General features: G+C 43.5%; 1 protein-coding gene across 1 annotated transcript in view; it reads right to left on the bottom strand.

Moving 5' to 3' along the window:
• Nucleotides 1-5,890: 5,890 nt before the first annotated feature.
• LOC105490557 (solute carrier family 27 member 2) overlaps nt 5,891-26,142 on the bottom strand; it is a 53,842-nt gene continuing 33,590 nt past the window's right edge. Inside the window, exons 5-10 of the mRNA XM_011756321.3 lie at nt 19,343-19,537; nt 16,406-16,496; nt 15,317-15,515; nt 13,463-13,560; nt 8,624-8,754; nt 5,891-6,417 (exon numbers count right to left, since the gene is read on the bottom strand). Of these exons, the coding sequence (XP_011754623.1) occupies nt 6,241-6,417; nt 8,624-8,754; nt 13,463-13,560; nt 15,317-15,515; nt 16,406-16,496; nt 19,343-19,537 (891 nt within the window). The 3' untranslated portion in view covers nt 5,891-6,240. The remainder of the gene's footprint in view (nt 6,418-8,623; nt 8,755-13,462; nt 13,561-15,316; nt 15,516-16,405; nt 16,497-19,342; nt 19,538-26,142) is intronic.

Genomic DNA, 26,142 nt, shown 5'->3' on the forward strand with positions numbered 1-26,142 from the left:
TTAAACGCATGTACCTTTTTTGAAGCATCAAGTATGAGTCAGGCACTGTGGCTCAAGGTTCATAAATGAGGAAACCAACGTTTAGGTCACATAGCTTTATTTTTTATTTTATTTTATTTTTTGTTTATTTATTTATTTATTATACTTTAAGTTCTAGGGTACATGTGCACAACGTGCAGGTTTGTTACATATGTATACATGTGCCATGTTGGTGTGCTGCACCCATTAACTCATCATTTACATTAGGTTTATCTCCTAATGCTATCCCTCCCCCCTCCCCCCTCCCCCAACCCCACAACAGGCCCTGGTGTGTGATGTTCCCCACCCTGTGTCCAAGTGATCTCATTGTTCAATTCCTACCTATGAGTGAGAACATGCGGTGTTTGGTTTTCTGTTCTTGTGATAGTTTGCTGAGAATGATGGTTTCCAGCTGCATCCACATCCCTACAAAGGACATGAACTCATCCTTTTTCATGGCTGCATAGTATTCCGTGGTGTATATGTGCCACATTTTCTTAATCCCACATAGCTTTAAATAGGCAAACCCAGGGCTCCTGGCTTCCAGTGAAGCCCAGGCTGTTTTCACCATGCAGTACTGCTCAAGGTTGGACCTGAACAGGAGCTCACGGCTCAGCAGGCCACTCTGGTCCTCCAGTACATTTAAAAGTTTCCTTTCTAGGTGTGGACCTTATGCATTTTCCCTTTGTTTTCTGGACCTGGTAGTCAAATAAAAGCTATGCTCACAAGTGGCTTGCTCATCATTAGTTCAGAGGCCAAACACATAATTTTGTTTCTATTTCAGATGCTACTTTGCTAGGTTGTGACTCTGAAATGGGTTAGTAAAGAGCATTAAAGACAAACAAAGCTAGACATTAGTTAAAACTGTAAGGACAGATGTTAATCAATAATATACTATCACAATAGGGAAAAGGGTCCCGTATGAACTGAACTCACCTTGGATTTGTGCAAAGGTGACTAGGCATTTCACAGGGCGAATGGGAGAATAGGGGGAAGGCCAGCCTAGACTTGGAAGAGTCAGGAAGGTGAAAAATTAGAAAAAGTGGAAAGTGGTTGATGTGAAACCCCTCTGGGTTTGCTAACTGGTGCTTTTTGAAGAAAGGCTGTTACTCTCCCACAGAGACTGGGAGTCAGGGCCCTGTGTTCAGGGGTTGGCTGGAACGAACAGTTAAATCTTTCGGCAGCTTTGAGTTTTCTTAGGCAGGCACTTTAAGGTGGGCTACGATCATCTCAGGGATGTGGCCTTGAGCTGTGAGAAATTATGTTAGTGTTTGTTCACGTCTTTATAGGCAAAGGTCGAGGCCTAGTCGAGAAGAGGGCTCAGGGCTCAGAGGATCTTGACTAGAGTTTGGTCAAAAGAATCTTTGTTAAGAGTTTAAAGCTTTTTTTTTTTTTTTTTTTTGAGACTAGTGCTTTCTCTCTTACCCAGGCTAGGGTGCAGAGGCACGATCATGGCTTACTGCAGCCTCGACTTCCTGGGCTTGAGCGATCCTCCTGCTTCAGCCTCCCAAGTAGCTATTTATTTATTTTTGAGATGGGGTCTCATTCTGTGAGTGCAGTGGTGTGAACACAGCTCACTGCAGCCTCAGCCTCTGAGGTTCAAGCTGTCTTTCCACCTCAGTGCCCCGAGTAGCTGGGACTACAGGTGCACACCACTATGCCTGGGTAATTTTTTATAGAGACAGGGTCTCCCTATGTTGCCCAGGCTGGTCTGGAATTCGTGGGCTCAGGTGATCCTCCTGCCTTGGCCTCCTAAAGTGTTGGGATTACAGGCATGAGCCACCATGCCTGGCCTGGCTAATTTTTAAATTTTTTTGTAGAGACAGGGTCTCCCCATGTTGCCTAGGCTGATTGTGAACTCCTGTGCTCAAGCACTCCTCTTGTCTTGGCTTCCCCAAATGCTACGATTACAGGTGTGAGCCACTGCACCTGGCCAAAAGCTGAAAACTTGCTCCTTATTCTCTACTAGTGATCCCTGAGCTTTGCTGCATACTGGAATCACTTGGAGGTCCTTAAAACAATACTGATGCTTCGTTCCCACTCCCAGAATCCTTGATCTAATTGGTATGGCAGGGGCCTGGGCTTTGGTATTTTTGACAGCTCCCCAGATGATTCTAGTGTGCAGTGACATCTAGGAACCACTGCTTTAGACTGACATGCTACTCAAAGCAGCGTGTGTGCCCCAAGCATTGGTGTCCCCAAGTGATTCTCATGCACAGTAAAGCTTGTGCACTGCTCTAAGCCAGTGATTCTCAAACTGAGTCCACATCAGTAACACCACGGGGGCTTTGGCTTGTCAAAACACAGATGTCTGGGCCTGCCCCCTGAGTTTCTGATTCAGTAGGTCTAGAATTTGCAGGGTCCAAGAATTTGTTGGTCCAGCAAGTTCCCTGGTGCTGCTGATGCTGTTGGCTCAGGGACCACACTCAGAACTACTGGTCTATGACGATACTCTCTTCCCGCAAGTACTAAGTGAGATCTTAGTGAAGCCAATTAGCTGTGTGATTTTAGTCATGTCACGCAACCTCAGGCCTCAGTTTTTTCACTTATCAAGTAAAGAGGTTTGACTAGCTACTCTCTAGGATTGCTTTTAGTTTGCTATAGCAAATCATAATACATGTGTATGTATCTAGCAAGCAGATATAAGCTCTAATTGATGTAAATTTCCAAGAGCAATTGCAGGCTTGAGATGACAAGGTGCTTCTTGATGCTGGACATTTCCTGGGGCCTGCACTTTGAGCCACTTGATCTAAGAGCTGAGTCTCAGTTAGCAAGGGATAACCCAGCCTGGAGGAACTGAGTTACCCACTAAGTAAGTGCACATGATGTATAACTCAGGATGTCAGTTATTCCCCAAATGTGGGCCCCATCTCACAGCATTACCCTCACCTGGGCATTGTTAGAAATGCAAACTCCAATTATACTTTGGGGGGATGGGACTCAGCACTCCATGTTGAGAACATTTCTTGGTCCATAGCAGGCACTCACGAAGTGCTTGTAGAGTGGATGTATGAATGAGCGACACATTTAGCAAATTATCTCTTAAGTTGAGTCGCTGCAATTAGTTAAACTTACCTTTTTTTCCTTTTTTTTTTTTTTTTTTGAGATGAGGTCTCACTATGTTGCCCAGGCTGGACTCAAAACTCCTGGGCTCAAGTGATCCTCCTGCCTCAGTCTCTGGACAGGGATTATAGGCAGTTTCTAGTAGCTGGGATTATAGGCACACCCCACAGGCCTGGATAACCTTACCCATTTTAATACTGATTCTCATTAGCTTCCATTTCAGAAGCTGACATTTCCCACTTTTATCCCCAAATTATTTTGGTGCTTATAGCATCCCATCTATGCACTGATTACAGGTTTCCAAACAATACATTTGAAATCAAAGCCCTGTTGGATAATTTACATGGATATCAGCTTATTTTTTTAAATTCAAATATCCACTTATATTTTCAAATGAGAATGACTTGTGCAGATATTTCTTGGGCACAATTTCTTACCCTTTTAAAAGAGAAAAATCAATCTTTAAGGGATTATCTCTCACAAGTGATGGCTTACAATTGTTTACATACATGGAAACCTAGGGGCTGAGGACATTGTGGGGTGTCTCTATTTATCTCAATGGAGCTGTGTTACCTGGCCAGATTCAGGGTGGTGTGGGAAAATGGGAGACTGAGGAAATCATCAGGCTGGGAGGCAGAGCTGGGCAGGGTGTGGATGTGAGGACCTGGGTCTCTGAGTTTCTGACTGGAAGGTCTAAAACATGGGTCAAACGAGATCGGGGCAAGCAGGCTCTGGTTAATATAACACGAATATTCTGGCCAACAGTGTAAATGCTGACCTCTTACCCAAAAAGATACCCCTTGTGACACAGAATGAAGCCACTGCTCTAACATGACCCCTGCTGACATCCTGCTTCTCCTTTGACAAGATTCCAGGTAACACAATTGCACAACGTGATACTCAAAGGCTGTCCTATCTCCTGCTACTTGGGTTCCTCATTCTCCTGTAACTCAAAGGCAGAGAGAATTTTGCAAAAATTCCCAAGTGCTGACTCACAAACAATAATCATTCTAATTACTGGCAAAATTCACAAAGGTGTAGCCTATCTGGAGTTTTCTTTAGACCCTCCTCAAGTCCTCGATGTATACTAAGCACTCAGGAAATGTTTATCATTAGGTATAATGAGTGGGGGCAAGGATTTTGGTCATGATTCTTCTTAAAAGTCACCCAAGAGTGAAGAGAGTTAAAAAAAAAATATTTCTAGTACTCTGTTGGGGCTGGGGGTGGCAACAGCTCTCATCATATATCATTGAGGAGTCCTAGATATGTTTGCCTGGGGGCTTTATGGGGACTACACTGGAGGAGAATTGGCAAGCCATACCAGCTCCTGGTCATCTGAAGATGTCCTCTAGGGAGGGAAACTCCATGATGGAAACTTCTAGGGAGGCTGTGGTAAACTTGGGCCATGCTTTCTGGATGTGAACTCAATGACCGTGATGCTCCCATGGCCTAGGACAAGCTCTAGGTAAGGTACATGTCGTCTTGAGTGCTGTCACCCATGACCTGCTCCTGGAATTCTGTTGCAGCTCATACATGCAGAGGTAAAGCAATTAAACCCAGGAAGGGAGCAGCTAGGTCTAAGGAGAAAGGGCTTAGGTGAAAGAGCTCCTCAGAGTTTCCCAGAGCCTCCTGTGCCATCCTAAAGGTCCTCCTGTCCTTGAAAAGGGTCCGTGGGCAGGAGACGGGCTTTGGAGTGAAACCAGTTGCCATCTGGGGAGTAGGGGCACATGTAAGTGACACTCAGGTGCTAACTGGACAGCTGGGACTTATCCGGCCCACAGACATATTTTGTTTGGGATGCATAGAAGTTTAAACAATTTTGAGACTTCAGATTTCAAAAATTGGGAGATTCACATACATATCTAGATTTCTGTTTTCTTTTTAAAAAGCCAGTCAAACCTAGTAGTTGTGTGTGTGTGTGTGTGTGTGTGTGTGTGTGTGTGTGTGTGTGTGTGTGTTGGGGGCAGGGGTTGTAGATCAACTCTAGTGACACTAATGTTAATAAGTTCTGATGGATTTCTGTTTTCTGAATAATCAGAAAATCCCAGCAATACTTGACCTATATTCAGCTGACTGAAGCTTAGTGGCTGTCCCCAAGTTTACCACATTCATTTGTGACCTGCTTTTCTCATCCACATTACCTATGTGAATTCTGAAGACACTTGAGTCTGCAACCCCTGATGTAGCTAAAATGTATTGAACACCTTTTTTTTTTTTTAGACGGAGTCTCACTCTGTCACCCAGGCTGGAGTGCAGTGGCGCGATCTTGGCTCACTGCAACCTCTGCCGCCCGAGTTCAAGCGATTCTCCTGCCTCAGCCTCCCGAATAGCTGAGATTACAGGTGCCTGCCACTGCGCCTGGCTGATTTTTGTATTTTTTTAGTAGAGATGGGGTTTCACCATCTTGGCCAGGCTGCTCTTGGACTCCTGACCTCGTGATCCACCTGCCTTGGCCTCCCAAAGTGCTAGGATTATAGGCGTGAGCCACTGTGCCTGGCCTGAACTCCTTTTATGTACAGAACTCTGATGCCATAGAATTAGGCTCCTGTAAGGACTATAGATGGCATTATTACCTGTTGGATAATGCTGTCTGTACGCAGTGCACGGGATGCCTCTGGGTAGGGAAAGTTGGCCTCCTCACATTGGGGTAGATTTCCGTTGCGTTGGCCTCTGCTGATCCAGCCTCCTCACCCTACCACCCCTCACACCCCACTCCCCGTCTCCAGCCAGTTTTACCTAGAATGTCATTACTCTTATGAATGGGACACGTATGAAAAGTTACCAGTGAGAACTTCAGGCTTTGGAGTAATTGACACAGGCTTTGTATTAGAATAAAGTGAGGAAAGAACACAGAGATGGTGCCATCTCACATGTTGGTGTTCATTTAATTTACTATGTATTTTAAAAAATAATGCCTTCCCTCCAACAAGCTCAGTTTGCAAATACAAACAGTAGGTACACACTGAAAAATAATAATCTCTAAATCTTTTTACTTGCAAAGACTCAGCTGTCATTTTAAAAAGTCTCCCTTTACTGGTATGCATAATTTCCTTAAAAAACTGCACCTCACAATCTTCAATCAAATTAAAGTTGGATTATATCAAGTGGCTGTCCATTCTGTTTCTTTCTGGAAATGTTGAGTTATCCTCCTGGGAATAGTCAGAGTTTCAGGGTTTTAGCACTTATGGCATTATAGATGTCCTCAGTCATAGGCACATACGTTTTGGCTGTGTCGTCCAAGAAATACAAGGCATCTTTGATGACAGCGGGGTTAAAGCCCTCCTCCACCAGGGTCACTTTGCGGTGTTTAAAAGTTCCAGTGATCTCAATGGTGTCCTGAAAAACATCAAATAATCCACATTGTGGTTGCATTTTGCAATAGATTGGGATGCAGGGCAAGGGGTAGGGGTGGGGCATGGAGATCTAGCAAATCATTGGCATCCCTGGCTCATGTGACAGCTGGGAAGTGAAAGTTAAAAAAAAAGTTTTCCATTTTGATTTATTTTTACATGGACAGATAACATTGCGTGTTTTTCTCATGTACAATATGGTGTGCTGAAGTGCACATACATCGTGCAATAGTTACATCCAGCTAGTTAACAAATGGATTACCTCACATAGCTATCATTTTTGTGGTAGTAACATCCACTCTCTTTACATTTTCTAGTGAAGTGAAAGTTTTGTATGATACCCATACATTCTGTTCACTGGTCTCCATTAGGGAGCCCTTTGTGAGGTATTTTTTATTCCCTTAAAGCTTTAGGATCACCGGTGGGGAGGGAGGACCTGCCAATGATGAGATACCTGTGCACAGATTTCTGAGCAGAGGCGTGGTGCTTACTGCTTGGTAAGGCCTCAGGTACCACTAGGATATCCCGACTCTAGGTGGGAGTAGAAGGAGGGATCATTTACAGAAAAACTCTCTTTTCTCAGTCTGCTTATCTTGTCTACTAGATTGAAGACTGATTTTCCCTTCAATTAATGTGTTAATCAAAATATCTGAGGATATTTCATTTTCATGCCTCTTTTTTTTTTTTTTTTTTTTTTGAGACGGAGTTATGCTCTGTCGCCCAGGCTGGAGTGCAGTGGCCGGATCTCAGCTCACTGCAAGCTCCGCCTCCCGGGTTCACGCCATTCTCCTGCCTCAGCCTCCCAAGTAGCTGGGACTACAGGCGCCCGCCACTTCGCCCGGCTAGTTTTTTGTATTTTTTTTTTTAGTAGAGACCGGGTTTCACCGTGTTAGCCAGGATGGTCTCGATCTCCTGACCTCGTGATCCGCCCGTCTCGGCCTCCCAAAGTGCTGGGATTACAGGCTTGAGCCACCGCGCCCGGCCTTTTTTCATGCCTCTTTACCATCTGGTTGCAAAGCAAATGTCGGTGTTTCATGAATAGGAATAATCCTATACACACAATATCTGGAATCTTAAGACTTCCTTTGTCAAGTCTTCAACTACAGAATCACACAGCTCAAAATCTGAAAGTGAGAATGTTAAACCAACAGAAGGGTTAATGTTGGAGGAAGAAAAAAACCCCCCTAGCGGTGATAGTTAAGTCTTAGGCAATTCCAGCTGGCTAACGTCCAGTTAAATTTCACACCATGGAAAGGTGTAGAACTTCTGTGGATTTCTGTATTCTTTAAAACTGGAAACAACAAACAGGGTCAGAGCATTTCTATTTGCGATGTCTGTCAGGACTCACCAAACAGACTTTGTGAGTTGTGTGCTAAGACTCTTGCTGAATGAACTGGTCTGTCATTGTAACAAGAAAGCGATTAGAATTGGATTTCCGCTAGCTGTTTTCTGATTTTTTTTTTTTTTTTTTTTAAGACAGGGCCTTGCTCTGTTGCCCAGGCTGGGGTGCAGTGGTGCACTCATACCTCACTGCAGCCTTGATTTCTCAGGCTCAAGTAATCCTCCTGCCTCAGCCTCTGGCTAATTTTTTGGTTTTTTTTTTGGAGACGGAGTCTTACTCCATTGCTCAGGCTGGAGAGCAGTGGCGTGATCCTGGCTCACTGCAACCTCCGCCTCCCAGGTCAAGCGATTCTCCTGCCTCAGCCTCCCCAGTAGGTGGGACTACAGGCATGCTACACCATGCCTAGCTAATTTTGCATATTTAGTAGAGACAGGGTTTCACCACATTAGCCAGCCTGATCTTGAACTTCCGACCTCAGGTGATCTGCCCACCTCGGTCTCCCAAAGTGCTGGGATTACAGGCGTGAGCCACCGCGCTCGGCCTTTTTAAAAATTTTTAGTTTTAGTAGACATGAAGTCTCACTATGTTGCCTAGGCTGGTCTCAAACTCCTGAGCTCAAGCAATCCTCCCACCTCGGTCTCCCAAAGTCCTGGGATTACAGGCGTGAGCCACTGCACCCAGTCTGATATGACCACTTCCTTATTGGTCTATGACACTTCTTTCTTAGCTTCCTGGAAAGTGTGGTGATAATTTGGCAAATGTAGTCATCCTGGGAGAAGGCAAGTTGTTCCCTAAGAGGTAGGAATCTCCAAGACAGCAGATCACTGAATTTGATAATAAGAGATCCCACCTGTATTCTTAGAAACCGGGGCCTCGCATAACTAGGCAGGTAATCAGCAATGTGCTGAAAGAGTTTCTTTCCGTCAAATTCGTGGTTTTCCTTCATTTTGATGGAGGCCATGCCAATGCGACCCTCATGATCTAGAAATAAAGTGAGAAAAAATTAGATGTGTTATGGCTATTTATGATGCTTTATTAGTTCAAAGAACCATGGACTCAGACAACTTTATAGCATGGGTTTCATTTGGATAGTTGGAATTTTTATTACAAATACCTGTCGAAGATACTTTAAAGTGAATGTACTAATATTAATAGTAATAATAACAGTTGGTTGACTATTATATTCCAGGCCCTATACTAAGTGTGTTGTATTGATGATCTCACTTAACCCTCACAACAACCTTCTGAAGAGATATAGATGTTATCTCCATTTTACAGATGAAGAAACTGAGGCAAAAAGACATTAAGAGACTTATTCGACGTCAGACATCAAATACTAGGCAGGGTATGGAATTGAATTCAGGCAGCCCGGCTCTAGATCCTGTGCTTAGAACCATCATCCTTCTTTTTAGCAGCCTATACAAACACATCTGGGTAGGGAGTAGGTTGGACTGGTGGCGACAGGAAGTTATTTTTGGCTCCAGTGAAAGTCCTTGCTCCACCGTCAGGCACGACTTACTGAGCTTGGATTGTTCTTCAGGTTGCAATGTCAGGTTTGTTGCACCTCTGGGCACGAACACCACCTTGGAGACCTACTTATCTGATCAAGGTTCTAATGGCTTTTCTTGTCTGCATTTCGGAGAGGATGTGCGACAGGAGGTGAAGGCAGGCACAGGGAGCTGTTTTGTGCACTCCCATTAAAGGCCCATTAGTCCCAAGAGGATGCGCCCTCCACAGAGAGAACAGATCCTACAGCAGGATATTTATCTTCTACCTGATCCAGCAGACCCAGCGGGAGCCGATCCACTTCCCTCAACTACTCAGCTGTAATCAGAGAGGAGACAGGAGCCTCCCTTGGTTACCTGGGCCCCAGCTTTTGAAATCTCTCCCATGGTGATTGTGTTTACCGATAGCTCTAAAGAAGGCAAACAGCAAAAGGAAAAAAAGATGCCCCCTCATTCGGTTTGCTTCTTGTCTGAGGGAGAGAGGCAGGGGCACTAGATCCTCTTAGTTTAGGGTCCCTAGCGCCTGTCTTAGAAATCTCAAGTGTCTCCAATAAGTTCCTTTTAGAATTAAGGCTTATGCAACAGAAATCCTCCGCATTGACCATCTCTTTGCTTCTTGCTCTGGTAGCAGCAACGCTGGACCTAGGGGCAAATGGGCCTGTTAGGTCTCAGGCCTCTGCCCCGACTCTCGGAGGGTGGTTTGGGACTAGTTCAGCTCTGGGGGGGTGGTTCCAGCCTATAAGAGTTCTGGGCTAACTGTAAAGGTCAATTCTGGCCAAGGGTTCTCTAGAGCTGCACGGTCTAATATGACACCCACTGGTTATTTGTGGCTATTAAAACTAAAATCAATTATAATATTATGAAAAATTCAGTTCTTCAGTTGCACTAGCCACATTTCAAGTGTTCCATAGTGACATGGTGGCTATTGGCTATCATGCTGGATAGTGCATATGGAACATTTCCATCATTGCAGAAAGTTCTACAGACTAGTTGGGCAGTTCAGGTGTGACACCTAGAAAAAGTGAACTCCACTCCAGGCCCAAACCTAGAAATTCTCTCCTGGTCCAAAGCCGAGATGTGTGACTGCCTTGTCCTGAATCACCCATAGTGGAAGGATGCCTTACTTCAGACAGTCCAGCTGCATTTCTACTCTGGAATGGGACTGGCCTCTGTGGATGGGGGGCCAGACAACAGCAGTTGTGGCATTGAGAATCACAGAATCTGAAAGTTGGGAGGGACTTTAGAATGTATCTCTAATCTTTCACTGCTGCAAGAGTTCTCCCAGGATCCCAGGTGGACATCCAGCTTCTCTTTACATGCCTTAGTTGGTGGAGGCATTTCCTATCCTGGGAGACAAGCCTATTCTATTGATGGTTACAGGGGAGTTCTCAGGCTAAAATTGGCTCCCTGGTCATTTTAATCCATTGGTTTTAGTTCTGATCGCTGGAGCAGCACAGAATACACCTGCTCCTCATCCTATCTGACTGTCTGCCAACAGTGTAAGACTGTCAGCCTCCTCCCCTTTGTTCCGTTTCAGTGGCTCCCAGAACTCACTGATCATTAGATTCACTGGGGAATTAAAAAAAGACATGTAGATTCTGAGTCTCATACTCCAGAGCCTCTGGTCCATTAGATCCAGGCTTTAAAAAGTTTCCCAGATGGTTCCGATGATTGGCCAAATATTTGGAACCACTGGGCTTTAGTGCTTCTCAGACTTTAGTGTGTGTGTTTTTTAAAATTGTGATAAACATATAACATAAAATTTATCATTTTAACTCATTTTAAAGTGTACAATTTGCCAGGCGTGGTGGCTCACGCCTGTAATCCCAGCACTTTGGGAGGCCAAGGTGGGGGGGTGGATCACCTGAGGTTAGGAGTTCGAGACCGGCCTGACCAACATGGTGAAACCCCATCTCTACTAAAAATACAAAATTAGCCGGGTGTGGTGGTGCATGGCTGTAATCCCAGCTACTCAGGAGGCTGAGGGAGGAGAATCGCTGCTTGAACCTGGGAGGCTGAGGTTGTAGTGAGCCAAGATTGCGCTATTGCACTCCAGCCTGGGCAACAAGAACGAAACTCTGTCTCAATAAAAAAAAAAAAAAAAAAAAGTGTACAATTCAGTGGCATTTTACACACTTACAATGTTGTACTATCATCACCAGGATCTAGTTCTAGTGCATTTTCATCACCCCCTAAATCAGACTTTCAGTGTTTTTAAGAATGTCTGGGGTGTTTGTGCCAGCACAGCTTCCTGGCCCCACCCCAGAGATTCTGACTCGGTAGTTCGGGGTGGGCCTGAGAAACTGCACTTGTAACAGATTCCTGGGTGATGCTGACACTGCTGATCCGGGGACCCACTTTGAAGAACACTAGGCTAGATCCTTCTGTTTCATCTTCTAGATTCTCTCGCCTCATACATACTCTTTTGTGTGGTTATTCTTTTTAAAATCAAACATTTAGACGCATACACAACATTTGAGGAAGGGTCTGCAAGAGCCCAGGGTGGCACAATGACTGACAACCACAACTTAGACCCTTGTGTTAGCTCAGCATAAGGCCTGGGGAGTTCTCCAATGGGAGTATTCACACCCCTTTCCATTCTGTCCCCTCTCACAGCAAGATGTGGCCATAGTTCCCCTTGTGTCATTGTCCCAGAGTTGGGGAGGAACAAGCAAGAGATATTCTTGAATATTCTTTTTGTTTTTTTGAGATGGAGCCTCACTCTGTCACCCAGACTGCAGTGCAGTGGTGAGATCCTGGCTTACTGCAACCTCCATCTCCCAGGTTCAAGTGATTCTCCTGTCTCAGCCTCCTGAGTAGCTGGGATTACCGATGTGAGCTACCACCCCTGGCTAATGTTTATATTTTTAGTAGAGACTAAGTTTTGCCATGTTGGCCAGGCTGGTCTCAAACTCCTGACCTCAAGTGATCCTTCTGCCTCAGCCTCCCAAAGTGCTGGGATTATAAGTGTGAGACACCGCATCTGGCCTTAAATATTTGAGACAGAGTCTTGCTCTGTTGCCAGGCTGGAGTGCGATGGCGTGATCTCGGCTCACTGCAACCTCCGGCTCCCTGGTTCAAGCGATTCTCCTGCCTCAGCCTCCTGAGTAGCTGGGACTACAGGCACCCACCACCACACCCAGCTAATTTTTGTATTTTTAGTAGAGATGGGGTTTCACCATGTTGGCCAAAGATACTCTGGATCTCCTGACCTCGTGATCTGCCCGCCTCGGCCTCCCAAAGTGCTGGGGTTACGGGAGTGAGCCACTGTACCCGGCCTTGAATATTTTTTAAAAAAGAACAAGCACAAGGCCATGTAGAACTGTCACAGCTTGAGAAAGAGGGACTTCTGGATTTCTACTTTGAATATGGGTGGGAATCCCAAATATGAGTTGTGGGGGAATAGTAATACCCCTAGTGCCTTATATTTGCATAGTAGTTTGGAGGCCGGAATCCTCTTTGACATGTATAATCAATGTGATTTATTGTCACAACCACCCTTATGTATATATTTGATAAATATATGCTTAGCATTGATGTAATTAAAATGAATTTGTTCTCTTGACAACCTTAACTGCAGGGCTGGCATTATCCTTAATTTTAGTGATTAGCCGGCAGTCAAACAGCCGGTAGATGTTGAAGCCAGGATTCAAGGTCAGACATTGGCCCTCCTGACTCTGCTGGCAGAAGCAGATCTGTAGATGAAGCTGTGGTGACAACATTCTTGTGTGATGATTCTGAAACTTAGTGGGGTGAACTGGGCTTAGAAATCTTAAAAAGAAGAGGCTGTACAAAATCCACTTTTCCCCAGCTTTTTCTCCTAGCAACTGCACTGGCTCTTCTTTGTGCCTCCTAGTTCGGAGGCCAGGACACCATTTCTCAGCTCTTAAGCATGACACGACTTTTCTGGAGGCGTGCCAAATGTGGCGTGGAGCTCCCATATTTGAGGCTTTGTTTGCCTGAGAGCCCAAGAATGGCTGGGAGCTGAACTGAAGAGAAGGCCATGTTCAGATGTACTGAGCTGGCTTTTATAATGGAACATAAGCCAGACATAAGCTCCTTACTCCCTGGCAGCTGAAAGAGCTGTTTAACTCTGGATGGCAGGAGAAAGCAATGAGAAACCTGGGCTAAAATTATGTTCAGTTCCTCTATGGGTTTAGGTACAGATCTTATCTTGTATATACCTGGCACATGCACTCCATAAACATTCACTTCCTGGACAAAATCAACCAGTCCTACTATATCAGCAACTTCAGTGGTGGCCACATTTTCCCCTTTCCACCTGGAAGAAAGGATACATTTAGCAGAGGTCAATGGTGGTTTCTGGCCCAGACCGCAATGATGGAGAGCAGCTGTTTCCTTTAGATTTCTGCATGGTGCTGATCTCGTGTTTCTCATCTTGGCCCCTCAAACTCCCCAACTTAGTCCTGGCTGGGGTATCTTGCTTGAGGCATGAAAGGGAAAAGTATAGACCTAGATAACAAAATGTGGAATTTCAATGTTACCACATGAAACACAATACATGGAATAATGTTCTAATGTTAAAATACAGCCCTGGCTAAGAAAGGCACTGGAAATTAGAAAGAAATCTCAATGATTTTCTGCTGTGTTTAGGTCTGTCAACTTTTCAGTTACTAACTCAAGTTGCTATTTAATTCAGTTGGTGACGTTCTCTTTAATAGAACTTTATATTTTATTTCAGGGTCTCATGGCAACAAGAAAGGAAAAAATATACTTCAGTTACAGGGAGATTCTAATGTTAAAGCCAAACCAGGTGCTATTTTTTCACTTGATAAAGACTTAAATTTTGTTTTAATTTTTTTTTTTTGCAGTGGTGGGTAGAGTCTCGCTCTGCCACTTAGGCTGGAGTGCAGTGGTGCAATCTCAGCTCACTGCAACCTCCGTCTCCTAGGTGCAAGTGATTCTCTTGCCTCAGCCTCCCAAGTAGCTGGGGCTACAGGTGCGTGCCACCATGTCCAGCAATTTTTGTACTTTTAGTAGAGACGGGATTTCACCATGTTGGCCAGGCTGGTCTGGAACTCCTGACCTCAGGTGATACACCTGCCTCAGCCTGCCAAACTGCTGGGATTACAGGCGTGAGCCACCACTCCCGGCCCATTAAAAATTCTTTAGCCCTCCCAGAAGTATCTTCTTAATAGCATGAAGATGGCTTAAAGTGATATGGATCTTAAGACATGGAATAGTAGAGATGGAAGGACCCTGCGAATCATTGTGACCCTCATCTCAAGGGCAAAAGGACTGAGGTTCACAATGGTTACCTGTCTTGATACCACTGCTGCTCAGTGGGGAGAGGTGAGCCTGGTTCTCCTCATTTCACCTGCTGTCTTTCTACTGCAGTTAGACAACTTCCATCCGTTCCTCATTCATTCATGCAAAAAGTGATTATGTGTGTCAGGCACCATGGTAGGTGCTGGGGGTGAACAGGCAGACACAGGGCCTGCCCTCAGGGAGTTTACACAGGAAGGAAGCTGTGTCATGAGGCTGGAAGACTGTGCTATGGTTGGAAGTTAATTCCATGGTCTATTGGGACTTCCAAACTTCCTTGCACTGACCTGGGGGTTCTGCAGGAAACCATCTGGTTGGGGATGAAAGGCGTTGGGGGAAGGGGCTCCGAACCCCTCACCTCCTCTTCAACTAGATCACCTCCACACTAATTTGCATCTGATTTTATCTAAACACCTCCATGATTGGAAAGGTGAAAATCCTTGGCTGTCCTGAGAGTGACCAGTAATAATGCAGGAGAAACAAGAGGAGTTAAATGTACTTTTGTTTCCAGAAATCAGATACAGGTTTCCTGCCTTATTCTCATCTGGTGTTGCTCAGCCAAGTTAACTGTGCACTGCAGAGTGACACTTCAGGCACTTCATTCCTCATTCTCTGGGAACATAGGAGTTTGACCTGATGTGCCAAAGACAGGGAAGGAAATGCACCATAACCAAAGCGGAATGCGATTCCACTAGGAGTATGCCAAAGTGCACATGTGTTTGTTTTTGGCTCAATGATTCAGAAAAACCAACCGGAATGTATCTCCAACTCTGTCGTGGAAATAGATGAAATTTTCACGGTCAACCATTAAGAGATCTCCACTGTTGAAATAGAGGTCTCCTTTCTTAAAGACATCTCTCAGTTTTTTCTTCTCTGTCTGAGCCTTTGCTCCAGCATAGCCACTAAATGGTGTAAGTTGTGTGATTTTGCAAACCAGAAGTCCAACTTCACCTAAAACAGAAGAAAGTAAACTTATTTTATGTGCTAGAGGTCAAATTTATACATCAGCCTTCTCTTAAAACTAATGCCATACAACTTGCTGGCAACAAACTGGCTGTAGGAAGTATCATTTTCCATGCATGTATACCTGTGAATTATATGTACATATGTATCACAGACACACATATATACACCACACACACACATATACTGTACATTAGTGTATATGGCTTAATTATTTTATTTTGATTCTTATTTTTTTGAGATGGAATCTTGCCCTGTTGCCCAGGCTGGAGTACAGTGGTGCAGTCTCAACCTCTGCCTCCCAGGGTCAAGGGATTCTCCTGCCTCAGCCTCCCAAGTAGCTAGGGTTACAGGTGTGTGCCATCATGCCCAGTTAATTTTTGTATTTTCAGTAGAGACAGGATTTTGCCACGTTGGCCAGGCTGGTCTGAAACTCCTGATCTCAAATGATCAGTCCTCCTCAACCTCCCAAAGTGTTGGGATTATAGGCGTGAGCCACCACACCTGGCCTGTAATTCTTTTACTGCTAATCTTTTACTGAATAATGATTTATGTACACTTACCCAAACGCCCAGTAGGTAAAGCTTAAAGGTAAAGGCCACCTAAAACTACGGTTTTGCAACCACAATTACATATCCCTTCCCACAAAACGTTACCTCATAAGCAAGAAGTTGTTAAGCTAGGTTTAAAACTAGAATTATGTTATATGCAGTGGTAAATTAGCACCTTTGGAATTCCTGTATATTGGAGGGTACTTAAATAAACCCCCTTTTCCCCACTCTGATAAATTTTACCATGTGGCAATAATATGTTAGTCCTTAAAAGTCACTTGGTCAAGATAAGAAGGGGCATAGGTTGATTGAACAAGTCTACTGTACCTTTGGGAACTCTGACGCAATATCCATTTTCATCACGGACAGGTTCATCTTTCTCCACATCATATTTAATCAGGTCATAAGTTATGATTTTCTAGCAAAATTAAAATGTGTAATTTTGAGAATAAATCTTTTATAATTTTTCCTTAATTGTGGTATAACATAAAGTATATCTTAGGTGTACAGGTTGATGAAATTTTGCATTTGCATATACCCTTAAAACTGCCACCCAGAGAGACAGAGAAAACATTTGCATTTCACCTAGAACGTTTCCTCCTGCCCTTCTGTGACGTCAACTACTATTGTGACTTATATTGCTGTCAATTCATCTTAAACCTCAAACAAGTGAAATGAATGTATACTTCTGTGTCTGCTTCTTTTACTCAATATGTCTATAATATTCATCCATCCATGTTAGTGTTTTTTATGGCCATGCAATTTTCCCTTGTATAAATATACCATGATTGATTTATCTATTTTCCTGTTAATGGGTATTTGGATTATCTCTAGTTTTGGTCTATTATAAATACAGCTGTTATGACATTCTTGTGTCTTTTGGTGGATGTATCACAAATGGGTTTTTAGAATCTTATGTAACCTTATATTAATATGACACTGTTAGATTTTTCACTTTTCTACGGAAACGTTATCTAACATATTTTAGAATCAAAGGCATATTTCATGCCCATGACTATACAATTATTAAAACTCTATAATATTTAAAACATAATTCAACGCATAAGAATTTAATTTTCAGCAATTCAGTAAGAGCAATAATAAATATATTATTTTCCTTACTGGAAGAAAAATGCAAATATGACAGTATTTGGATATAATTATTAGCCATGATTACTGTGTCTATTTCAAATTTATATTCAAGTCTATGTGATGAAGCAACCAATCATATGCTTTAGTATTAGCAGACAACTTCATTAAAAAAATAAGTGGCATTTATGGTCAACAAATGTAGATCTTATTTGCAGGAATGTAAAAAATTTATAGGTGGTAATGAATGTTCTTTTCCACATCAATTGCATGGGATCATCCGGTTTTTAAAGTTTTTTTTTTTTTTTAATGTGTTGCTTAAAGTAGAAAAACTGACAATAAAACATGGCACTCAATGGATGAGAAAGTAAAGAATGGGTAATGCACAGCATTAGCGGACCCTCTCAGCAGCAGTTCCAGTGAGGTGTAGGAGATCAATTCTCAGTCTGCAGCAGCGCTGCCCAGGAATCTGCTGTGATGATGGAAATATTCTCTGTCTGCATTGCTCAATACGGTCTTCACTAACCACACGTGGCTATTCAGCACTGGAAATGTGGCTAGTGTGACTGAAGAACTAGATTTAAACTTTTATTAATATAACTTAAATTTAAGTAGCCACATGTAGCTAGTGGCTACCGTTTGGACAGCGCAGGTCTAGAGGACTGTGGAGGGACCTGTGTAGCGTAGGTGGAGCTGCTGTCATTGTTAGAGAGGGTCCTTGAACTTGGGAACACCTTGAGATTAGGCCAGAATATAAGAAATGGAGTGATTATCATCATTACGGTTAACAATTATTCAAGGCTATTAAATGACAGGCATTGGGCTATAGCCTCTAAGGGCCTTTTCATATTTAATCCTTTCAACAATCCTTTTCCCTTACTGAGTGTGGGCTCAGCACTGGGTTCAGTATTTTCTCTTGTTATCTCTGTTTTACAGATGATGAAATTGAGGCCTGAGGAACATACGGGACCTGCCCAAGGTCACTCAGTTAGCATACGGTGGCACTGAGATTTGCTCTCCAGAGCCAGGGCTCTTACACACATGAACTACTGTCCTCTGAACTCTGCTGGTCTGTCCCTGGGGACACAGGTTGCGTGGAAGTCCCGGTGCGGCTGTTTCATGGCCAGACGGGATGAGTGGTCCAGAGGCACACTGACCACAGTGACTTCTCAAGCCAGCGGAGGCTCAGCATTTGCTGAACATTTCTGGGTATTTGCAGAATAGTTGGTTATCTGGAAGACTGACTGCTTGAGTACAAAAAAGACAACAGAGACCCACAAGCAATAAAATGACTGACAGGGAAAAGAGATGGCTATGTGAGCTGGCTTAAAAATAAGAAATATCCAGCCGGGCGTGGTGGCTCACGCCTGTAATCCCAGCACTTTGGGAGGCCGAGGCGGGCGGATCATGAGGTCAGGAGATCGAGACCATCCTGGCTAACATGGTGAAAACCTGTCTCTCCTAAAAATACAAAAAATTAGCTGGGCGTGGGGGCGGATTCCTGTAGTCCCAGCTACTCGGGAGGCTGAGGCAGGAGAATGGTGTGAACCCGGGAGGCAGAGCTTGCAGTGAGCGGAGATCGCACCACTGCACTCCAGCCTGGGCAACAGAGCGAGACTCCATCTCAAAAAACAAAACAAAACAAAAACAAACAAACAAACAAAAAAATCTTTCTGGTGGAATTATTAGGTGGACATAAATGTTCACCAGATCCTAGCACCGAGATGCCTGGGCTCCACCTCAGAACAACTGAATCCAAACCCTAGCGGGTGGGGCCTTGCATCTGTGCATATAAGAAAACTCCCCAGGTGATGGTGCTGCACCACACAAAGGGAAATACTAGGTTTCACAGTGTACTATAAGCTTATGGAACTTGTAACCTTCAGGTGTTTTATCACATACAAGTATAAACGGCATCAGGAAGACTTCGCCTAAGTTGCAGATGGCAAGGCCACAATGGATTGTTCTTAACAGAAGTTGAGATGTTTTTAATTGGAGGATCTGATGTTTTGAAGTCATCATCACAGAGAATGAGCAAAACTTCTCTTGGTGATAGGAATGGGCCATGGCTCTGATGCTGCCTGACTTCTGATAACATCATCACGACTTGGCTTTTAAGAAGTCTCCGTATTCTGAAAACTGGCTACGTATGCTCCCATTTTTCAATGTACTTACTTTCTGTAGGTAATTTACTCTTCCAACAGCACCGACTTTTCTCGTATAATTCATAAATCCAATATTGCCTTCAGTGGCAGCATAGAACTCATAGATGCATATGTCTCCAAATCTCTTGACAAATTGTCTCCACACATCTCCTCGTAAGCCATTTCCCAGTGCCAGTCTCACTTTATGATCACGGTCATTTGGTTTCTGGGGTAGGGGGAGAAGAAGGAGACCAAACTGAAACATCTCTGGAGCCTATGCTTACATATTAATAATTGCCTTTATTTTGTATGTATTTAATTTATACTGACATTGCCTTTATTACATATTTATGTTGGTTATAAATGCCCCTTAGTGTCTGCCTTTTTCCAGCCATTCACACACAGTATTCCCTATTTCTTTAGCACAAGCAGTATGGTCTGACAGCTGGAACTATGACTTAATAACCAAAACATGTCAATTCTCCCATTTTGGTTTCTAAGGAGCCAGATGAGACAATCTGACAGAACCAGGTGATGCCAACATTTAATCCATATCCAATCTAAAGTTAGAAGGATGTGTATAAGGTGTTCATAGTTACAATAACGTAGGTGTTCCTAGTTTTCTTGATGGGGCTGGTGAGCATTAGTGAATTTCCAGAAAGGAGGAGCCACATGGGAAAGATCTGTCAGAGATGGGGACAATCTCCTACCAGTGGGACCCTGAGCAGTGTCTAGGATTTTTATGACAATGAAGAAGAAAACAGGAAACACAGTCCAATGAGAGACAGAAAGAGAAAGAGAGAGAGCACCATTTTCCACAAAGCCATTAAAGAGCAACAGTTGGAGCCTGTGGGAACTGGAGGGAAGAGTTGACCACGCCCTGCCGTGTTTAACAGGTAGACCCCAGCGTTCATAAGACCAAGCACAGCTGAACCGACACAACAAAACTGTCCCTGTGGGATGGGGAGGGGAAGAGGAGGAGGAGGCCACCTCCCAGTTGCCTCAGGTGGCCTGCGAAGAATATGATTTGCTATAAATAAAGATCACAAAGGAAAGTCTGTTTTGGGTGTAAGGACTGAAAGGAGTCTTTCTGCTGTCAGCAAGAGAGGTGGGGCTATGACCAGGCTGCCTTCCATTCAACCATACTCATTTAGGAGACCCCACAAATATGTCCATGCCAATGGTTTTATTTATTTTATTATTTTTAATTGTTAACAAAGACTAGTCAAGTACAGTAGTGAGAAGAGGGGAAACAGTAGAACAAGAAGTTTGATCTATAACTGTGAACAATCAAGTGAGATAACTCACTACCTTCAGACCAGCCCAGTGATGGTTTTAATGATATCTTATGTTAACAATGTAATTTATGTCTTCCAGGAAATCACAGGCTGGTGGAAGAGACAAATAAAATAAATAGGAATAATTTTACCCTGTAAATTCTGTTACTCTATGACCTTTATTCTATCAGGATACAGAATGAAATGGGGTAAAAGTGCTAGGTCATTAGGGCTGTCCTCTCACATCAACTGTTAATTTCTTTGATAAAACAGCAATTGCTTAGAGCATTTTCTACATTATTTACTACAGTGTGAAATCACTGTGAAGTGGTTTTGGCATAAGAATTCCTCTCTGAAAAGAACTATAAGGGGGCGGGACTTTGGCAGGGCAATTAAAAACCACACCAAGACAAACTCTGAACTGGTTTCCATGCAGGAGGAGCTAAGGGGCCAGGGAAGCAGAAAATATACATTTAATCTTTAAGTAGTTTGGCCAGAACATATGCCAAACTACTTAAAGGAGGAGTCCTAACCAGAGAGGCGGACTGATGCTGGTCACTGGTGAAAATGGACCCCCTGAGCAGTCATTCCGAGGAGGAAAGTGTCAAGAGAGACCAGGGCCCTCCACTGCCAGTGGCTCTTACCCAGGGTGTCTGGGAGAATTGCCTGAGAAGCCTTTTGAACCTGCACGAGACTTAGACATTCAGACTGAGTAGGAATCTATTTTCTCTTGCTCTCTCTCTTTTATTTTTTTGAGACAGGGTCTTGCTCTGTTGCCTCGGCTGGTGCAATTATGGCTTACTGCAGCCTTAACTCCAAGGCTCCTGCAATCCTTCTGCCTCAGCCTCATGAGTGATTGGGACTACAGGTGCATGCTACCATGCCCAGCTAATTTATTTATTAATTTTGTAGAGATAAAGTTCTCACTATGTTGCCCAGGCTCATCTTGAACTTCTGGCCTCAAGCTATCCTCCTGCCTCGGCCCCACAAAGTGCTGGAATTATAGGCATGAGTCACTGTGCCCAGCCAGAATCTATTCTCTTCTGGTCCCTAGGTCACTGACTCTACTCCACTTTATAATTACCAAGCTCCTGTAAGTCGGGAGATCGTATGTCTGGTTTGCCAGGGCAAGCCCTGGCTATACGTGTCCTGGAATGCTGGTTATCTTTCACTACCTTCACTCTCAAGTGTCCCTGTCTGGCTAATGAATTGTAGGGTCACCCTGCCCACAAGGCACTATCCTCCTCCATAAAGACTGTCAGTATTCAGAGACCACCCACTCCTATTGCCGTCTCAAGGATAAAACATCACACATGTTTGAAGACTTGCTTTTGCTTAAAGAAAATCACCTGAGCTGGGTGCTCACCTGCTCCAGGCTTGCATGAGAAGCTCCAAAGCAGCATTCCCACATGTAGACCCAAGGTCTGACTTATCCCACATGCAGCCCACCAGCAGCCCTTGTCTTACCCACTTCACTTACTTCCTTGTCTATTGGATGGTGATCACCTATCTCCCTCATTAAATGGCAAACTCCTTCGAGGCCAATGTACGTGTATCTCTATGTCATCCCCAGCGCCTGGACCTGTGATTTGCATACAGCATAATCCTGGCAGTAAAATAAATAATCTCTACCAGGAAACCTCACTCCCTGTTCAATAACTAGTGGCCGGGTCAGGGCAGGGCTTAGGGTGCAGGAGGCCGCAGGCACCCTGGGTGTGTGGGAAGCTGACCAGCCAGCCTCACAGGTGCAGCTGTCACCTGCCAGTGGCAGGTAGCTGAGCTCATAATCACAACACCATGGGTTCAGTTTTCATCATCCAGCTGAAGAATCTTATTACATCAGCAAAAGGGATTAAGGCTGGAAATGTTTGTGGGCACAAATGGGAGATCCTGGAGCCTTCTAAGATGTCTGGTTCTCACCTAAGCTTCTGCTCACCAGTGGCTGAAAGAGTATGACTCAAGTTTTCCTTTCCCATAGGGGGAACAGTGTTCTTCCATCACCAAAGCCACTCCTCAGAGGAACTGATTTCTAGATCAAGGGTCACCAGCTTATTTTTTTTTAAACAAGGAAAAAAAAAAAAAAAAACAACTTCTTCTTCACGTTAGAGCTAAGGTGAAACATGCAAACACACCGGGGGGCTAAATTCACACTGGGCCTGAATAACTGATGAAGAGCAAGAGGTCAAGATGTCCAGAGAGGAATGAAGGGTGCCAGGTAATTAGAACAGGCAGAAAGCTTCTATTGAGGGCTTTTCCGTGGGTCAGGCAGTTGACCTGTTTCTAAAGAACCCTATGAAAGGTGATAGCTAATAAAAGTATTTGCCTCATATTACAATTGAGGAAACGGAGACTCAGAAAGCTTAAAATAATTTTCCCAGGATCACAAAGGTAGCAAAACGATTGCTCCGAGATTCAAATCTGAATCAACGTGACTTCAGAGAGCTCTTTTCCGTATGTTTTTTAAAGCCCTGCACTTGAGGGGGCGTCCACTGTGCTGCCCTTCCTTACTCATACCCACCAATAAATCCCACTCCCCCCAAAAAAAGAAAAAAGGAAAAAAAGCAACAAAGAGCATGTGCCACACACATAGTGTAAGGTAAGAATCCAATAGTCCTGAAAGACCCTTAAATGAACAATGCTGTATTCATGACATCTACCTGTTCCCCCCCTTTACCCCCAGTTTACCACCCAGAGGCAGACACTTAACTCTTGTAGCTGCTTCTTGCTATCTGCATATTTCTAAATTAAATGCGTATACTTCTTTCTCTTGTTTCATCAATTTCAGATTTCCTATTGTGGTAGATGAGGATTTAGCTCTTTCCTATTCTCTCTTCCATTTTTCCAGTATCACAATTTTTGGTTAAATCAATATTCGGTGCTCACATTATTCTGCCCATAATACAACCCTGAGGAGCCAAGTAATATGCTATGAACAAATTTTTATTTTTCCTGGAATTAATTGCCTTTCTGCCCATTTGCTTCATTTCCTTAGTTTCTATTGGTAAGTTTCCCCTTATCCTCCAATAACCTCTAAAATTTTCCTCATGGTGAAATCTGTCTGCTGATCGAATTTCCTATTTTCTATTATGCTTCTTTGTCTCCTTTGCTCCAATCTGGACTAGTTATTTTTGAAGCCTGGGGGGTCCCTTTGTCTCTCTTTCCTGGATCCTGTGTTTTCCTCTCCTTTTTTTTCATTCTCCTGTTTGGATGGAATATTTTCTTTAGTAACTTCTGGAAGGGGAGTATGTACATAGTAAGTTTATTTATTTTATTTATTTTTGGTGGAGACTTGGAATATATGAATATTGTATACCCGAGTGATGATTTGGTTGGATACAGAATTCTAGATGGGCAATAATTTGTATCTAGAATTTTGAACGCACCACTCCTTTGTTTTTCAGCTTGCAGTGTTGCTACTGACAAGTCAAACTTTCACTATATTTTTTTGGTAGTCTTAAATTTCATCATGGCACAATTTCTTTTTCTTCCACTAATTTTATTGGGTACTCCCTTTGTCCTTTCAGTCTGTCCAGCCCTCGGATGTTTTCCTGTATTATTTCTTTGATCATTTCCTCCTCTCCACATTCTCTATTCTCTTTTCCTGATTTCCAATTAAATATATATGGGATCTCTTTGATTAATCTCTAATTTTCCTATCTACTCTCCCTTTATGCCCATCAATTTATCTTTTTAACTTTCTGTAAGATTTCTCAACTTTATCTTCCAACCTTTCAATGAATTAAAGATTTTTAAACATCATTTTAATTTTCAAGTCTGATTCTTTTTTTCTTGTAAAACAGTACACTGTTCTTGTTTTATGGATACAATATCTTCTTCAGTCTCTAAACATTTCTCCTTTTTTTTTTTTTTGAGACAGAGTCTCGCCCTGTCACCCAGGCTGGAGTGCAATGGTGCGATCTTGACTCAATACAACCTCTGCTTCCCGGGTTCAAATGATTCTCCTGTTTCATCCTCCCCAGTAGCTGGGATTACAGGCGCCCACGACTGTGCCCAGCTAATTTTTGTATTTTTAGTAGAGACAGGGTTTCACCATGTTGGCCAGGCTGTTTTTTAACTCCCAACCTCGTGATCTGCCCGCCTCAGCCTCCCAAAGTGCTGGGATTACAGGCGTGAGCCACCGTGCCTGGCCTCTTCTGTTTTTTGAATTGATGCTTCTTTTCTTTTGATGATCCTTTCTGTAGGAGGCTTTCCTCAGGTGCTCGGTGATTCTTCATGTTTGTTCAGATTTAAGAGTAAGGCAACAGAAAGATGATTGGGCAGTTTTGTGGGGGCGGGGCGAGGGGGCTACTGCTAGGTGGGCTGCACTGCTGGTTGATGAGGCAATGAGCCCATGTCCAATGTCTTTTCCGGGAAAGTTTAGTTCTTCCTAAGAATTACACTCCTTCAATATCCTGCCTGCAAGCATAAACTGGCTACTGGAGTTCCAGTATCTGTGCAGGGGAAAGGAGCTGGGTAGGGTCTCCCTGGTTAGTATGCAGATATTTTCTTGATTTCTGTTTTCAGTGCCTCATCCCTGCTCTCCTCTGTTCTTGGGGTCCTTCAGTCAAAGCTTCATTAACTCTCCAGAGAAAAATCCTCCTGTCTCCCACACAGTGGGAGAGGGGAATAGCAGGTCCAGCTACTTCTTACACAGATTCTATTAATTTTTATTTTTCCATAAGTTATTCGGGGTACAGTTGATATTTGGTTATATGAGTAAGTTCTTCAGTGGTGATTTGTGAGATTTTGGTGCACTCATCACCCAAGCAGTATACACTGCACCATATTTGTAGTCTTTTATCCCTCGTCCGTCTCCCGCTCTTCCCCCAAGTTCCCCAAAATTAATTGTATCATTCTCATGCCTTTGTGTCCTCATAGCTTAGCTCCCACATATCAGTGAGAACATACGACGTTTGGTTTTCCATTCCTGAGTTACTTCACTTAGAATAATAGTCTCCAATCTCATCCAGGTCACTGTAAATGCTGTTAATTGATTCCTTTTTATGGCTGCGCAGTATTCCATTGTATATATGTGAATTGGGCTGCTATAAAAATGCATGTACAAGTATCTTTTTTGAATAATGACTTCTTTTCCTCTGGGTAGATACCCAGTAAGTGGGACTGCTGGATCAAATGGTAGACCTACTTTTAGTTATTTAAGGAATCTCCATGCTGTTTTCCATAGTGGCTGTACTAGTTTACATTCCCACCAGTAGTGTCCCCTGTTCACTGCATCTATGCCAACATCTACTGTTTTTTGATTTTTTGATGATGGCCATTCTTGAAGGAGTAAGGTGGTATCACATTGCAGTTTTGATTTGCATTTCCCTGATCATTAGTGATGTGGAGCATTTTTTCATATGTTTACTGGCCCTTGGTATATCTTCTTTTGAGAATTGTCTATTCATGTCTTTAGCCCACTTTTTGATGGGATTGTTTTTTCTTACTGATTTGAGTTTGTTGTAGATTCTGGATATTATTCCTTTGTCAGATGTATAGATTGTGAAGATTTTCTCCCACTCCATGGGTTGTCTGTTTACTCTGCTGACTGTTC

The sequence above is a fragment of the Macaca nemestrina genome, chromosome 7, assembly GCF_043159975.1.
Source record: "Macaca nemestrina isolate mMacNem1 chromosome 7, mMacNem.hap1, whole genome shotgun sequence".
NCBI classification, from domain to species: domain Eukaryota; kingdom Metazoa; phylum Chordata; class Mammalia; order Primates; family Cercopithecidae; genus Macaca; species Macaca nemestrina.